At 47.3% G+C, this 15,980-nt stretch overlaps 1 protein-coding gene across 4 annotated transcripts in view; it reads right to left on the reverse strand.

The window, feature by feature from the left end:
* LOC142585658 (cell adhesion molecule Dscam1-like) overlaps window positions 1-15,980 on the reverse strand; it is a 33,058-nt gene that overhangs the window by 11,900 nt on the left and 5,178 nt on the right. Inside the window, exons 4-13 of one of the 4 annotated variants that reach the window (XM_075696585.1) lie at window positions 15,114-15,281; window positions 12,981-13,259; window positions 12,179-12,298; window positions 10,554-10,718; window positions 9,641-9,788; window positions 9,010-9,158; window positions 6,921-7,052; window positions 3,015-3,179; window positions 2,604-2,674; window positions 1,202-1,442 (exon numbers count right to left, since the gene is read on the reverse strand). In XM_075696585.1, coding sequence (XP_075552700.1) covers window positions 1,202-1,442; window positions 2,604-2,674; window positions 3,015-3,179; window positions 6,921-7,052; window positions 9,010-9,158; window positions 9,641-9,788; window positions 10,554-10,718; window positions 12,179-12,298; window positions 12,981-13,259; window positions 15,114-15,281 — 1,638 coding nt within the window. Of the gene's footprint in view, window positions 1-1,201; window positions 1,443-2,603; window positions 2,675-3,014; window positions 3,180-6,920; window positions 7,053-9,009; window positions 9,159-9,640; window positions 9,789-10,553; window positions 10,719-12,178; window positions 12,299-12,980; window positions 13,260-13,831; window positions 14,441-15,113; window positions 15,282-15,980 lie in introns of those variants that run through there. The other 3 variants (XM_075696587.1, XM_075696588.1, XM_075696586.1) reach the window with 3 other exon arrangements.

A 15,980-nucleotide genomic window follows, 5' to 3' on the forward strand; every position in this document is an offset into this window, starting at 1 on the left:
TGTTGCTATATACGGTGACTGAACACCAGGGTCATATCTGGTCTAAAAAGAAAACGAAAAGGAAAAGTTTCCGAGACTCATGCACATGTTCACTTCGATTACGGCTCCTACAGGAGGTGTCATAGCAGTACATATGTGTAGCGAAATACAAGAAAGAAAAAACACTTGTGTCACCTTATGAAACCAGACTGTATACATAAATATTGTGGAGGCTGCGCCTGGGTGTAATTAGCGGATATCGGCTGCGTGATTCATAGCTGGGCCCACGGCATGGACCTCTGCTTCGAGCGTTTCAGATTAAAGCGAAAAAATTATTATTATTATTATTATTATTATTATTATTATTATTATTATTATTATTATTATTATTATTATTATTATTATTATTATTATTTGTTTCGAGTCCTCGAACAGCGTACTGTCATTTGGGCAATTTGTATTTAAAATACTAGACACTTTGAATTATTTTTTGTCGTTTGATTGTGCTGTGCCCGGCTGATCGAAGCATCTTCGCCGCTGTGAGCTTGGCAGCGGGTATCAAAACACCCGTTGTCATGATTAATTTTGTCCAGCTGGATATCCCTGACGTGTATCCAACTTCCGAGGTACGGTACACGGAATCGGTACAGTTGAGATATGAGCAGTGCTTCCGTGAACTGGACCCACCACCTCGTGTTGTTTGCGTGTCTGATCGAATTACCTATTAATTGTACGAACAATCTCACGCTGGATAAGCCAACCAGGCCGGCTCATGACAACGCCTGCCAAGCATTGTTTACCGCAGTTGTGGCATGGGCAAGCCTGAGTAGGTTTTCGGTAATTAGGCTACGGTCTACTGCCGGGTAAATAAACCGCTGGTTGTAATATAGGCTAGAAAACTAGACGAACTAATTTCAGAGTGAAGTATCGGTTGTAGAGGTTCGAAATTTGCGCCGATCGACGCCAAAAAGTTTTGAAACTCGCAACCACTGGCAAATCAGGCAGGTAAGTAAACCGCTGGTTGTAATATAGGCTATAAAACTAGCCGAACTAACTTCAGAGTGAAGTATCGGTTGTAGAGGTTCGAAATTTGCGCCGATCGACGCCAAAAATTTTTGAAACTCGCAACCACTGGCAAATCAGGCAGGATGACAGGGCACTGGCGTTCGCGTACCCACAGTGTCACCGAGAGCCACCTCGCGCGGTGTGCTGCGCATCTCACCTCCGTCCATGGTGCGCACGGTCTTTTCCTGCGAGGCTGGTCCCGAGCCGGCGCTGTTGTACGCCCTGAGCACGAGCAAGTACTCGGTGCCGCGCTGCAGGCCCCCGAGCAGGTACTCGTGGCTGGCGTTGTTTGGCGACGCCTCTACTCGCCGGTACGAGAACGGGGACTCCGTGTCCCTGGGCCGGTAGCCGATGTAGTAGCCCAGCAGATGGCCGTTCCAGTGCTCCCTTGGCGGTGCCTGCGTACATTCGGTGCAGGGCGCGCACACTTCGTGTTCACTTTTTTCCGTTGCGAGAGCACAGACGTTACTAATCAGTTTTCTCTGTCCGCGCAAGGGCATGGAACAGTGACTAGAGTATGTGCAGAAACTGTGGCCAGGATAGTGCAACGATTATATTTCCATGCTGTTTCTTTTCTCGCTTCGTCAGCGAGTGGCACACCGCCCACGTTGCCGCTGGTATTGGCCGCGACCGTGAACGGTGGATGAGAAAGCCAAAAGGAACCCTTGCATTGTACCGGCCTATAATCCTGTGCAGGGAGTGTATAAGCCGTAATAGTTCAGCCTACCGCAGGAAGAGGTGATTGTTCGTTGCGGCAAACTGTAGGCTCGTCCTCGCCTTTGCGCTAGTGTACAGCATTTCTGTCTTCAAATTTAAATGTCGCATAGTGAGAACAAAAGGGCGCCGTCGGGACACATTAAACACTTTAAATGGCGTCGCTATGGCATAACGTGACAAAGAAAGTCGCTTTCACATGTCATAAGTGAGGTGGGACAGCTGGATCACAGGGTCATGACGCCGCTTACTTCGACGAGAAGAATTACACTGCTGCGACAGGTAAATATAGAAGGTTGTAGTACATTGTGGCAAAGTAATCATGTCTCCCGCACAATACGGAATGAGGCAGCGTGAACCTTTGGCTTCAAACGCGCGAAGGGGCACTGAACTTTGGAACATTGTTACTTTTGGTTTACGATGCCGGGAGCCTCTGCTGAATTACGATGGGATTCTTAATAAAATCCCACTTCTCTAACTAAACATTGCCACCTTATGGCGGTATAGGCGTACAACAGAAGCTGTTCCAATGTGGCACTGTTCTCTTAGTCATTGGATGGCTGTGTGCTTTGAGGTGTCAGCATCTTTACTTCATTGGTGCTACTTCAGTAACGGAGTGTATTCGACCTCGTTTTCAGTTTTTTTGTGTTAGCAGGAGTGTTTTGGCATCACTGGCGGGGAAAAAAAGGGGCCGTGGTTGGAATGGTTGAAATCCTTGTTGTCGGTGCTGTTGCTGCATACGTATACCAGGTTAAAAAACGGAACGATTAAGGGCTCAGAGGCTCTGCGTTCTTAAGGAATGAGTAACGCGATTACAAGCAACGAAATAACCAAATAGTGCTTGCCTTCCAAGATATGTGCACAGTTGAAGGTCCTTTCATCTCCACCAGAATGTCGACAGGTGCTGCTTCAGGCTCTGTGTGGGAAAACAGTAAAGGGAAGAAAATTACATAAAACCGATGATGCATCGCAGAATCGGGAGCTGCCGTAGTAACGTCGAATATCTGCAATAGCATAGTACGTAGTACACTCGTACTAGCAGCATGGGTCGTACAACTCGTCTAGCTTGTATAGCAAATGGGCCAAAGATTCATTTTCAGCCGAACGGGAGCGGCCGTTACTGACTTGTTTAAGCACACAAAGTCCTAAAATAAGCTCTTGACTCTATATAAACCTTAGGCAGTCAGACAGCCTCACGCTGACGAGCGAAACAGACGCGTGCTAGTCTGTGAATCTCGGCAGCGCGTGCTACGTGCCTTCTTCGCCGGTGTGGAAGACGACGGTCCTCGACGGCTCCCCGCGGCCGATGGCGTTCTCGGCGACGAGGTTGAGCACGTAGGCGGTGCCCGGAAGAAGCTCGCGGACCATGGTGTACGTCATTGAGCCGATCACCTCCAGTTCGTGCAACCTGTGCGCCGTGCCTGCAAGCACGCGGATGCGATGGCATTTGATGATTTCATCAAAGGGATTTTCCTGCATGAGCTCATATTGCAAGATGAAGCATTTAGGTGTGGTGCTTCGCATACATGAGCTAGTACAGGGCATGTAGTACTCATTGGTTTGTACCGTTGTCCGGAACTGTAACTGCCGTCGATACCTATCGAGTCCTGCGTTGTTTGATTGTGACCTACATCTTTAGTCTTTGGAAGGTGTCAATGAAGAACGAAGAAGTAATGGTGACGTGAAGGTGTGGCAGCCATAGACCAAAAAGACGTTTCTGTTTAAGCACAGTAAATTTGTACAGTATTCGATGGTTTGTGAACAAGAACCGCGGATCTAAAGGACCGATAATAAAGGAGCTGGAAGCAAGGAATAACGAGCTTGGTGACACCAGCCACCAACCAGATTTGCAGGGGATGCTCATGGAATCCATTCATCTAGCAGAGTGTTAGAGGCTTCCACTGTCAGAGAAAAACGAATGCACTAGTACCGACAGGCGAGAAATGCTGTGACTGCGCCGTTATGAGCCCCGGTTAGCTTTCTCGTACTGCTGGTTAATTGTTGCGCTCGTGCCGTAAGATTCCCTGCTGTTGTTGGTTGACAAAATTTCGTCACTGACTGGCAAACAAAATGCTTTGCATTTGTGAAATAGTTGTAGAGACAGTAGCCTTCCACTTTGACAGGAATCACTAAACACAGCACATTGAGGCACAGATCAGTGTTTTAAGACTTATATTAATTAACACAAATACCTACAGCGCCCGAATTTGGCATTATTGTAGGGAGGAAACGATGCGAATAAGGTTCAAAGCTAAGTGCACTCAAGAGCGGAATGTGGCCAATATTGTTTTACCCATCAGTTTTCATATAGAAACATACATTCCTGTAGCAGTGTCAGAAAAGAAGGCGGCGCAATGACGAGGAATTCTGGTAATGAACTCCGCTCTTCTGTGGTACGTATGGTACGATGTTTGATGTCAGCCGATGCCTACCAGTGTAGAGAAGTTGGTTTTATTTGGCACGCGTATGCGAAGACCGTTAAACGTCCTCTCGTAGCGAAGCCGCTGCCGGAACCGAGGCGGAAGCGAGGTCACTGACTGTCTCGGTTTATAACAGACCGAACGAGGTGGCGAGCGGGTGGGACCGCGATTATTTCCGACCGCGCGGCGGAGGGCATTGCCGACAAAGGGTGCGGTCTGTTCCCTCTCGGCGGTTTGGTGCCGTCGCTGCCTCTCTGTAGGGCCTTTATTTATTCACACCCCGTTCCCGCAGCCTCTGCAATGGCAAAGAGGGCAGAAAGCGAGCGACTTTGGACAATCTAAACGTCTTTTTATCATCTCGCGGTCCGCGGCCATCGTGTCGATAAGGGTGATACCTCCAAGGAGGCGTACTCTCCCAGACCTCAGGAGAAATAAACCGGAGGGAAGGAGCGACTATCTTTGGACGCATGTGTGGCGGCGGAGGAGTAAAGGCGACGAAGAGTCTATCTGTAGTGCTCACGTGAGCGGAGAATAAGGGCGCCAGGCTTTCCCGGTGTTTACGTTTGTCCCATGGCGCACGTGAAGCTACCGGCGGGAGGTGCTGTGGGCAACAATGGATGTTGCTCTCGGCCACATGGGAAACGTCTGGCGCCCTGGAGAGCATCCCCTCGAGGGGGCATAGCGGAGCGTGCCAGGACGAGACTCCTCGTCGTTATCTCGCGTGGCTTAGCGTAGAAATTATCGTTGCCGTCCTTGGGCAAGCATTTTTGACGAGACTGCTTGTCGGTGGAGACGCAGAGGGCAGAAAGACGCACACAGCGTGCTTATCTCACGTACGTGTTATAAAAACATGATTTGCCTAGAACAACACCTTGAAGCTAGATTTGTGTTAATATTTGTTCCTTTTTTTGTAAGGCGATGACGGCAGTTATTATTTTGCTTATTGGTACATTCAAGTGTTTATACTGCCAGCTCTTTTCTTATATTCAGTCCCCACTTTTGGCACTTTAGGCTACGCGACTGTTTTTGGACCTTTCTTTTTCCTTTCTTTCCTTTTTTTTGTAGCTGTCTCCTGGCTACTGCAAAAAATGCAAAAGTCACGTCGGGTCACGTTACAGCCAATCACATCTAATCGTCGACTATCGCAGTAACTGGAGGTCCGAATAAATTTCCACAAGTGCAAGTTCTTTAACGGAAACCTAATTCCCATTAAACTAGTGTTTTTGCATACTGTCTTTCTTCGCAATGTGGAGGTCACAAGTACAGTTGGACTTCGCTGTCTTGTGATTAGCAGCAGAAAAGTTTGGCCATGAAGCCGTCCTTGGAGGATCGCGCTGCAGGGTGAAGCCGGCGCAGGCACGCGCTGTCATCCGAACAAAAACTTTCCGTGGCGCAAGTTTTTGAATGTCCCATCTGTGTGCAGTAAAGAGACATAAAACACGGATCGCGATCGTCGCTACGAAGCGTATCATTGCAGTGTGTACATTGCGTAAAATGAGAACGATCCTATCTGCCGGACATAGACTACTGGAATAGGAGTCTTAAGAGGAAGGTTTAGCTGGGGCCCAACTCCGACGCGGCCTATTCAAATACATGTAAAACGCAGAAACGCTCTGCTGAGATAACGCCCGGACTGATTTTAATTAAATTTGTTGCATTTGAGAGAGAAGGTCAAATTCTAGTGGCTTTCGGAAGCGAAATTTTCATTTAGGGCGTGAATTTTGTTAAAAGAATTTTCAAAATTTCGGAAGTTCTGGTAAAATAGAAGCACGAAGTTGGCAAATTAATAGTTCTATATCAAGAACAAATATCGCGGTTCTGTAAACGGCATCCATTATGTCATTCAAAGCGGACAAATTCGATATGTCAATTTACATCTTGCGTGAATTCGTTACGTTGTGTACAAGGGTTCTGCAAAAGCTGTATTTTCACATCGCTAATCTTTTTCAGATTCATGTGTAACATATCGGTTTTGTCCGCTTTAGATGTACTATTAATGTGATTCACAGAATAGTGATATAATTCTTCATTGCTGAGTTACAGAGCTGTAAACTTTATAGTTTCGTTTTCTGAAAATTTGCGATTTCCACCATTCTCTAATAAAAAATATTGACGACCGAAATCAAAAATTCGAAACAAACAGCCTCTAGATTTTAAGTTTGTCTTTTAAATAAAACAAACCTCGTCAAATTTGGTGCAGTGGTTGCCGATAATAACGAGTTCTCCTCTTACGTGCATTTAGATAGGAACACCCGAGCTAAAGCTACCTCTTAATTCTTGAACCGCTGTTATGAGAGCTCGCCATTCGCTACCACATCATCTACCTACTCACCATGGCTTTTGTGGTGGGAGCAATGTGCTGTCAAAGTGGACTAGATGAACTGATGTCGCTGGGTTTGAGAACCGCGACGCTTGCTGGAAAACCGTATTTTAACGACTACGGCGAATGCTTACGGTCAACAGGTTTTCTTCCGAAAGTTCTCGCTGAAGTCGAATACCACAAACGACACTGAGTGAGGCATTAGTAAAGTCTAAGCTATAGTCTTGGACGCTGCTTGTCAGAAGGTGCCGAATTTGTTTGTTTTTTTGTTTTGTTTTTCTATGTCAAAATACTTGTCGGTTTAGAACGATGTACCTTCTTTGTTGCTTCTTATGTCAGTGTCAGAAATAAGTCAAGGGATAATTACAAACGTGCAGATGTACAGGGGTATTTTTCATACCACCGTCGCCGCTGTCACGTACCATGGTCCCTCCAGTACTGGACGACGTACTTTGAGATCGGGCTGTTTCCGCTGTATGATGGCGACCACGACACGCTGGCCGATCGGCTCCAGACGTCCTTGAGGCGCACATCCTGGGGAGGACCCGGCACCTCTGGGAATAGAAAAGGCGCGGTTCGAGGTGTCATCCGGTGTGTTAGGCTTATTCAGAGCAATTCTTTGTGCAACCGCAGAAACTTTAATGCTCACTTCAACAGCACGCGTACTTCAGGACATGCATAGCGCTCTCGCGAAGCTGCGTGCTGCCCTCAGCGACACCTGTAAGACGGCCCGAGTGCTATTGAGAGTAGTCGCGACCAGTAAGGAGTTTGCCCAATACGTTGAACGCCGGAATGATTGTCAAATCAATCAATCAATCAATCAATCAATCAATCAATCAATCAATCAATCAATCAATCAATCAATCAATCAATCAATCAACCAACCAATCAATCAATCAATCAGTTAATTAACCAAGCATATATGGGGGATGGTCAGCTGGGCTAAAAGCCTAGATTATAGCTTGTCTGAGTACAGATGACCCTTGGAATAGCTCTTAGCATAAGTTCGTACAGTTGCGAATTTGTTTTTAATAAATAGGAGCTTTCATTTTCGTTTAGCAATCATTAGGTGCCCTTTTAAAAGCCCTTGCTTACACCATGGAAACATGGAGGCATATCTGAAACGTATGATTTACCCAAGTGCTTTACAATAACTGACGCGCATTCCCATTTGCAGAACTGTGATTGTTGTACAGAGCGAAGCTGTCAAGTGCTGAAGCACAATGACACTGCACGCTGAAGCGAATTCAGCAGGGGTGTCTTGCTTAGTTTAGAACTGGTGTTGAAGGCGTAAGGGTTTATTCGGAACTTTGACGGCGCTCTTCATTTTTGGCTCACGACTGAATTTTCTGCTGAGATCTCAGCCACGTGGTTGTTGAACTGCAGGCTGCCCTTCGTATCAGACCGTGGGAAAAATAAGCAACACGGATCTTGTCAAAAATGCAAACTCTGTAGTTTCCAAGACCTCTTGCCAGGACGTGCTTGTCATAGATAATGCTTTTTCATGCCCCTCATTTTTGCTGGTGGAGCGTTGTTATATTATCAGTTCTTTCATGACCTTTGTGTGACATATCCATGAAGTTGGTTCTGAAATCCACCCCATTCAGATACTGGCAACACTTTCGTTGGGAAACCTTGTCGTATCCTGCCTTCAGCTTATCTATCTCTCACTCGACCAAATTTTCCCCGTTTTTTTTTATTTGCTAGTGAAGTATCCGTCTGCTTTTTTTTTGGCTCCGTGTTTTGTTGGTCCTGTTGGGCTTCTACTCTGCACTTGATTGGACACGAACCAGTTCATAAAAAAATTGTAATTTGAGCATATTTCTTGTAGCACTGGACTGTGTTTCCTTATAAAAATTGTGGGGTTTTACGTGCCAAAACCACGATCTGATTATGAGGCACGGCGTAGTTGGGGGCTCCGAAAATTTTGACCGCCTGGGGTACTTTTACATGCACCTAAATCAAAACAAAATACACGGGTGTTTTCGCATTTCGCCCCCATCAACATGCTGCCGCCGTGGGCAGGATTCGATCCCGCGACCTCGTGCTTAGCAGCCTAACGCCATAGCCACTAAGCAACCACGGCGGGTCTGCTTTCCTTTCTCGGTCTCCTCACTGCAATGGCAGCAGCAGCGATAGAAAAAAAAAAATGTCTTGCTTCTTACATTTGCGAAAGAACAGGGCGCAGCGAGGCTTAATAACTCCTAGATTGAACTGGTGTGGCCCTGGCTTCGCACAATAATCTTGGAAAACTATAAGCTTCTTGAGCATTTGTGTTGGTTTACTTGCGCCGCCACCATCGAGGTACGCGATAACTCTTTTTAAAATTAATTCTTTGTCTCTGCGATAAGTATCCGCGACTTATCGGTGGGAACTTTCTGTCTCCCGGTCATACCCGAAACTGATTGGTTTACCAAACTCGCGAAGGAGTGTGCCCATTGCAGTCTCGTCATGGGTTAGTGCTCGTCTGCAGTCCGGTTAAAAAAGCGCACGATGCGCCGGCACACGCACCTTGGACGATGAGCTTGACCTTCCTGTCGTCCTTGCCGTACTTGTTCTGCGTGTGACACGTGTAGAGGGCGCCGTCGCTGCGGTCCGTGTCACGGATCACCAGCTCGGAGATGAGGCCGTCGGGAGTCAAGGTTTCGAACACCTCGTACCTGCGCCAACGCGGGAACAGCTGTATTGGACTGCCGTATTGTGTGCTCTATCTCGACCATTACGAAAACAACGCGCACGTGGCTTGTTTCAGAGATAAAGGAGGCTTAACTGGTGAGAACCGGGCTGGTGTTATCGCATGTTAAGCCCAACATGGCGTTCCACAGACATTTGGCTTACCCGTGCAAATGAGATGGCGGAAAGCCAGCGCACAATATAGGCAAAGAGTCGAAAGATACAGTACTTCACGGTGATTGAAAAGAGAGAGTAAGAAGAAGAAGGAAAAAGAAACTTTAACTACAAAACACTCTATGATTACTGACCTTCCTGGTGCCCATTTGAAGTTGCGCTCGTTGTGAACGTCTTGTCTACATTTTTTTTTGTTTTTAAGGCCTAGTGAAAGAAATTGGGACAGACTGTGTCGAGCCTTGGTTCATTCACTCGCATATCTAAAGAGATGTCAGCATCGCGGGCCATATATTACCGGGCGCTGGTTCTCTTGTCCAGCTTGACGCTGCCCTTGGACCAGGCGATGGAGAGCGGCTGATCGCCCGTGGCCTGGCACTTCATCCGCGTCACCTCGGTCCGCCGGGCGGTCACCACGGTCGACTTCTCTTCGAACCTCGCCGGCACTGCGCGTGGGAGGGCGGCGAGACGCGCAACTTGTCTTCACCATATTCTCGCCAATCGCGTCATTAATGAATGCAAACTTTGGTGTATATGCATATAGTCGAGACTAAATGTCATGTCGTGGTTAGGTTAAGTCAACCAGAAAGTTTGCCTTGTTTCCTCAATGGCACTCTTGTAGCTTCTGTTTTTTGTCTGAAAAAGAAATAAAGCAGTTTAACGTTGTGTTGACGAGCTCATGCATTTTTTTCCCTTTGTTGATGTACCCTTCGTGGGAGGCAGCTTTTTTTTTTATTGGCGCTTAATAACGGAAACTTCCTATAGCATTGTCGTCAACACGTTCGCTTTAGCTCTCTTGATGGTCGCTTCGGCGAAAAAGATGTTTATTCGCTCCGACAAACGGCAACACGTCATTACATGAAAACTGCGGATTTATTCTGCAAAGAGGGCGCAATCTCGTATAGGATGCCCCGGCGCTGGTACAAGGACTTTAGTTTCAAAGCGAAACAATCGCGCGGAAGGCGTTCGTCAACCTACACTAAGTTGAGCATTTGCCGTCGTCACAAATAACGCAAGGTCGCGCTTCCTTGGCGAGACCTTCGGCGCGTGATCGCCGGTGCTTGCGCAAAGGGCGAAGATGAAGGAGCACGGCAAACACAGCGAATATAGGTCTCGTTTATTGTCGTTTCCGTGATAATGAGCGCCTTTGCGAGCGTTCTCCAGGTCTCGGTGCCTCGCGCGCGACGGGCCATCCGTCATGGGCGCCTTACCGTTGAGCGCGAGCCTGACTCGGTTCGTGATGGGCTCCCCGACTCCGTTGTCGGCCTCGCACAGGTACACGCCGCGGTCCCGAGGCTGCACGCTGTGCAGGACGAGAGCGCCGCTGGGGTCGAGCGTCAGAGACTGGCTCGCTTCCAGCCGTGCCCGATTCCCATCTGTAATTGAAGTGCGGTCGACATGTCAGTTCTTGGCGAGCTGGCCGCACGGTCGCGATAACAGCGATGCCGGCTGGCCGCGCGAAAAACAGCACCCCCCTCCTTCCTGTTCCCCGGTTTATAAAAATGCGAATCTCTATACTGCGCGGTTTTGTGTTCGTGTAGGCGCGCAATTGAGAGTCAATGGAGGTTGTCACACGACGTGGCATTGGTGATTATCTCAACCAACTTCCTTGCAGTCACTGAGAAATCAAACTTCTGCAAGTGGAGCATTGAGTTGCTCCGCGCTTTGAAAGTCTGCTTGCGACTGAGAAGTGAGTCTGATCGTACTTGTGCTGATCGCTTTCCACAACCGCTATGCATTAGTTTTTTTTTTTTTTACCAACACTTCTGGCTTAGCATCATCCTGAAAACTCACAGCGGCATTGAATGAAGTGAAGCCGACTTTTGTGATAGTTATGATAGTGTCGCCAGAAGTCATGTACTCCGGTGTGACGTTGTTTGTGAGATTGTGACGAAGGGGGAAGAAGGTATGCGTGTTCTATATAGCACGTATATCGTATTATTGCTGTTTAGCGGTTGAACCTGTAAGGGTATAATGCAACTGGATATGTTTGGCACAGATGTAACGAAGTGTGATATTGCAAACCCTCACGCTTGTTTTAATTTGGAGCGCAGCGGAAGTAATTCATGTAGTGGGTACAAAACTCACGATCACACTACCCTCACCACCCCTCTTTTTTCCCTTTCCTTCTGAGCAGTGTAACGTGGCTAGAAGGCTATTATCCCAAGCCGTCCTCTATGCGTTTCCTCTCATAAATTATTTTGCTCCCATAGCATCCCAGCAGCATGAATATCGACTTCCCATAATACTGGAATACAAGCCACCTTTTTGCAAGTCCTAACGCATTAATGTTTTCATCTCGAAAGAGGCGCGCGAGAACCGACGTCGCTTACGGGAATGTATAAGCGATATTATAATCTTCCTCCTTTTTGTACGCCTACCAGTTACTCCAGATGGTGAATTCGTTTTGAAAAATTATCTGACTTAGCTGTATCATCTAGGTGTTTTGCAGTCTTTCCAGTCGTTCTGGGTCACGAATTGCTCTCCGAGAGCAGTCGTGCCGGTTTGTGGGACCGCGCTGCACACTTAGTTTTTTAAACTTTAGGTACCCCACTCTAGTACATTACAGTACGCCAAAAGAAATAGTTCTTTCTTGGTTGACCTAATTCTGCGTTTCCTTTGTCGTTTCACACGCATTACTATTTATTGACCTGTAGATGCTTAGCGTTAACGAAGCTTGACTAACCCTGAGCCAAGGCCTGGGATCAAATGACCCCAAATCTAGGGCGACAGCTGCCTTAGAACACCCGCGGCGAGCAAATAAATGAACCGCCGCTTTGATTTTGCGATAACTGGCGAGAATATACAGGCTTGACTATTCTCCCCGCGTACGTACCTGTCGTCTTGTGCCAGGTCACTTTGGGAGTCGGGTAGCCGGCAACAGGGCAGGACAGTCTGGCCTCGCTTCCGAGCAAAGCTGAAACGTCGGTGGGCACCCGCAACCAACGCGGAGGCGCTGTGGGAAGACATCAGCCATGTAAACAGGAGTGACGTTAGCGGTTTGCAATACCACAATAAGCGGGACCTTGCAGCATTGCCACACTATAGGAGGATGCGTGACCCCCTCCCTCACCTTTGACGGCTCTTACTTTCGAACAAAACGAAGCCTTCTATAGCTCGTGCGCCACTGGTCGAAACATGGAGTGTTGTGCCGGAAGAGTGCAGTTTTTGCTAGGCAGCTGAAAGCTTTGGTCCAGTTTTGCTTACGCATATGCTTGAGGAAGTTGATGTTGCGTTCTTAGACAAGGCTTGGATGCTATGTTTCACCGGTATTGTACTTTTGGTTGGTGCGATGACAGCTTGCAGATACCCCACAGACCTTGCATTGTTTAACATTAAAGCACTTGCTCTATACCGTTGGACAGTTACGATCTGTACTTTGTAACAGTTGCTTAAGATAGTTTACTTCTCCGCGCAAGCGCGATCGGGGCAATGTTTTCTTTACCAGACGCTGCCAGGCACCCAGCCTTCTCGCTCACCATCCTCGCTCGATAGTCGCATTCACTCATGTTAGTGTCATCATAATGTGTTGACTGAGCGGTGTAAGAGTGCCTGGTGTTCTAAACCTGTTCACACGTGAACCAAAGTAGTGGCTTTCATCTGTGCAAACGTGTTTCTTAGAGAGTTCTTGTGCTTACCTCTGACCTCCAGCTTGACTGAGTAACTGTCGCTGCCCTGCAAGTTCTTCGCGAAGCAAGTGTAGTTTCCGACGTCAGCGGCGGATACTTGCAAGACCTGAAGCACAGAGAACCTCTCGGACGTGGTGACCTTAATGTTGTCTCCGCTGACGGTCTTCCCATCTTTGAGCCATGTGAAGTACACAGGGAGCGCCCCTTTTGAAATGGCACAAAAAACTTGCGCAGGGGACCCTTCGGAGAGGTCCGTCGGAAAACTGAATGGCGTGACCACGGGGGCATCTGAAACAAAGTTGTGACGAGAAATTTGCTGGAGTAAATCACTTGAAGGCTTTGTTCGCAATATGATGTCACACTCAAGCAAGCCGGTTCGTTCGCAGCATGCAACCTCAGGCCCGCCAATTTGGTTCGTTCACCGTGATCAGCACTTATGTTGCGACTCATCCCGCAGGCTCGTTCCAGATTATTAATGTTCCATAGAAAATATTACCGGCTTTTCCGAGCTTAAACGGGACGTGGAACGCGCGTGGGTGTTTGGGAAATGAATGCATTAAGTCGCACCTGTATGATTTCTGTAACACCATGATATCCAATTCCATCTCTTTTATGCTACGACAAGCGATTTTCGGAATCCAGTTCCCTTGGTTGGGCATCGCCTACATGCATAGGTGTAAATCGTTGTGACCTTATGCAAGCCAAGAAAATAAGCTGTCTGCATTGTGTGTCTTTACTAGCACATGTACAGTGGGATAGTTTGGTGGCAATCTGTTTACATTAAGGAAGTACGGTCACCAAAGCCACTCGTAAAGCCTACGTGAAGAAAGCTCCCGTGTTGTGCGGGAAAGAACACTCACCTTTCGAGGCGGCCTGGCCAGCATCGCCGTAGATGATAAAATGAAGGATCGCAGTTATTTGCAGCCAGACTGCGCCGTTCGTCCCTCTCGGAGGATGCGCGCTCACTAGCATGTTTGCTTGAAATGCTTATCTTGACTTATCTATGTGGTTCAAGTGGTTTGTTGCCTCGTAACCGTAGATGTGACGCGAAACATGTTTGGCGGTGCAGGAAATGCGGATTTCTAGGGAGCTCCGTCAGGCGTTGAGTTACAGAATGCACGCTCAACGGTACAGGAGGCGCCACACAACGAGAGAAAAGTATAATAATCTTTGACGTATGCAGAACGCTGGGTTCGCGGATGCGTTGTAAGTTGCCAGCATTAAGCGTTTTCACGCTGGGTCCACATAAAATCTAAACTGCTTTGTTATGATTGTAATAAATGCAACAAAAGAAAGATGTTTAATATTGAATACTGCTTTTGATCAGTCAAACATCAACGTGTGCGCGCGTGTGCTTCGCAGAAAATTGTTGCCGTTAGGAACGCCCAGGGTTTTCTTCCTGTAATAAGCAACAGGCGGCGCAAATCTCAATTCGTTGGGATTAGGCCGCACTTCAGTACGTATGTTATGTTTCTATAACGTTTCAGTGTGCGTCGATGTTTAAGATTGTGTTAATGAGCTAACTGCGTCACAGTTTTGATTATGACCCTTCACACTTATCACGCTGCATACGCACGCACCGCTGAACGTCTTTTCATTGGCTGGTGAAATGCCGTTGTGAGGTTCCGAGTTTGAATTCCTGTTTGGTGGTTTGGGTGGCGTTGTGCCAGCACTTGAGTGATTTCCTTCGTTAGGGCAGATGTCATGTGGGAGACAACTTTTCAGTACGCGTGAAAAAAAAAGAGAAATGGACCACGAGGTGCCATATAACGACATAGAATAATCAAATGCAAATACTGTATCCCCAGATAAAAGTTCAAACGCAGTAGGACGTTGTGAAATGGCAGTGTCCTTCAGAAAGCTATAATTTTTTATGTGTTACGTTGACAAGAACACAAAACATATCGGTGGTAGGTGTTAAAGATTGGGAACGCTCAAAGCTATTAGGAACCGAAGAGCCGCACTGCGGCATAGCTTTCTATGTGCGGAAAGCCGGCACTGTCAATTGCCTTATCTTGATGCGCAAATATTGCACCTGTTGCCAGATAAAAACTGATTTGCGCCGGTTTGAGCAACATTATCGGCTGTTTGCTGCGTGGTTATACAGTATGCGTCTTCGCCCCCGCGGATTTTCACCCATACCGTTGACGTGGAGTTGGAAAGTAGCCGTGATGCCCGGTCCAACGCCGTTTCTAGCGACGCAAGTGTACGTGCCAGTGTCCGAAATCTGGAAGTCCGTGATGGTCATAGTCGAACCTTCGAACGAGAACCTGGAATCCTCCCTTAGTGTAGTCCAGCCATCGCGTGATTCTGCAAAGAGGAAGAAAGGCGTGTCAAACATTTTTTTGCGACTAATGACATGCCCGTTTTATTCCCATTTGATTGTTTATACTGACAGCCAGTCGATGTAATTAATGACTATAAAACAGCCTCCTTCGAACGTACAGTCTGTGAGACTTGAGACTTTCCTCCAATATTGGGAAAGAGCGGTGCCTGGCACACCGGCTGCAGCCGCCACGTGGTCAACGATGGTCTGCCGCCAAAATTTATGAGCGTGTCACATTTATCTTTTTTTTTTCTCCGATGGTGGATACGAGCATGCTTAGCTGTCCCATAGATTAGTACCAGCGAACACTGGCTTTAACCTTGAATGATAGAAGAGAAACAGTCCTGGTGTACAAGATGCGATCAAAGGTCACGAACATTTGAAAGACAAAGGAAACAGGCATGTCTTTTCTTTTTCTCTCTCACAGCGAGTTGCTTGGCGCTTGTACACGGTAAAAGGTTGTTCATTAGAACAGAAAATGAAAGCTGAAACAATCTTTTTCAATTTCACCCTAGAACTGCGGCTACGTTGATGCCGCCGATTTTGATGCAATTTCGGGAATTCGGGTCGTTTCTACGTAGGAAAACGTTGCAATAAATTTTCAAGTGTAGTTTTTGTTAATTTATTAATGCAACATAATTCATTTTCTATGCAAAGTTAATTCTCCGCGGCCAGGCGCTGCT

The sequence above is a fragment of the Dermacentor variabilis genome, chromosome 6, assembly GCF_050947875.1.
Source record: "Dermacentor variabilis isolate Ectoservices chromosome 6, ASM5094787v1, whole genome shotgun sequence".
In the NCBI taxonomy this organism is placed as follows: Eukaryota; Metazoa; Arthropoda; class Arachnida; order Ixodida; family Ixodidae; genus Dermacentor; species Dermacentor variabilis.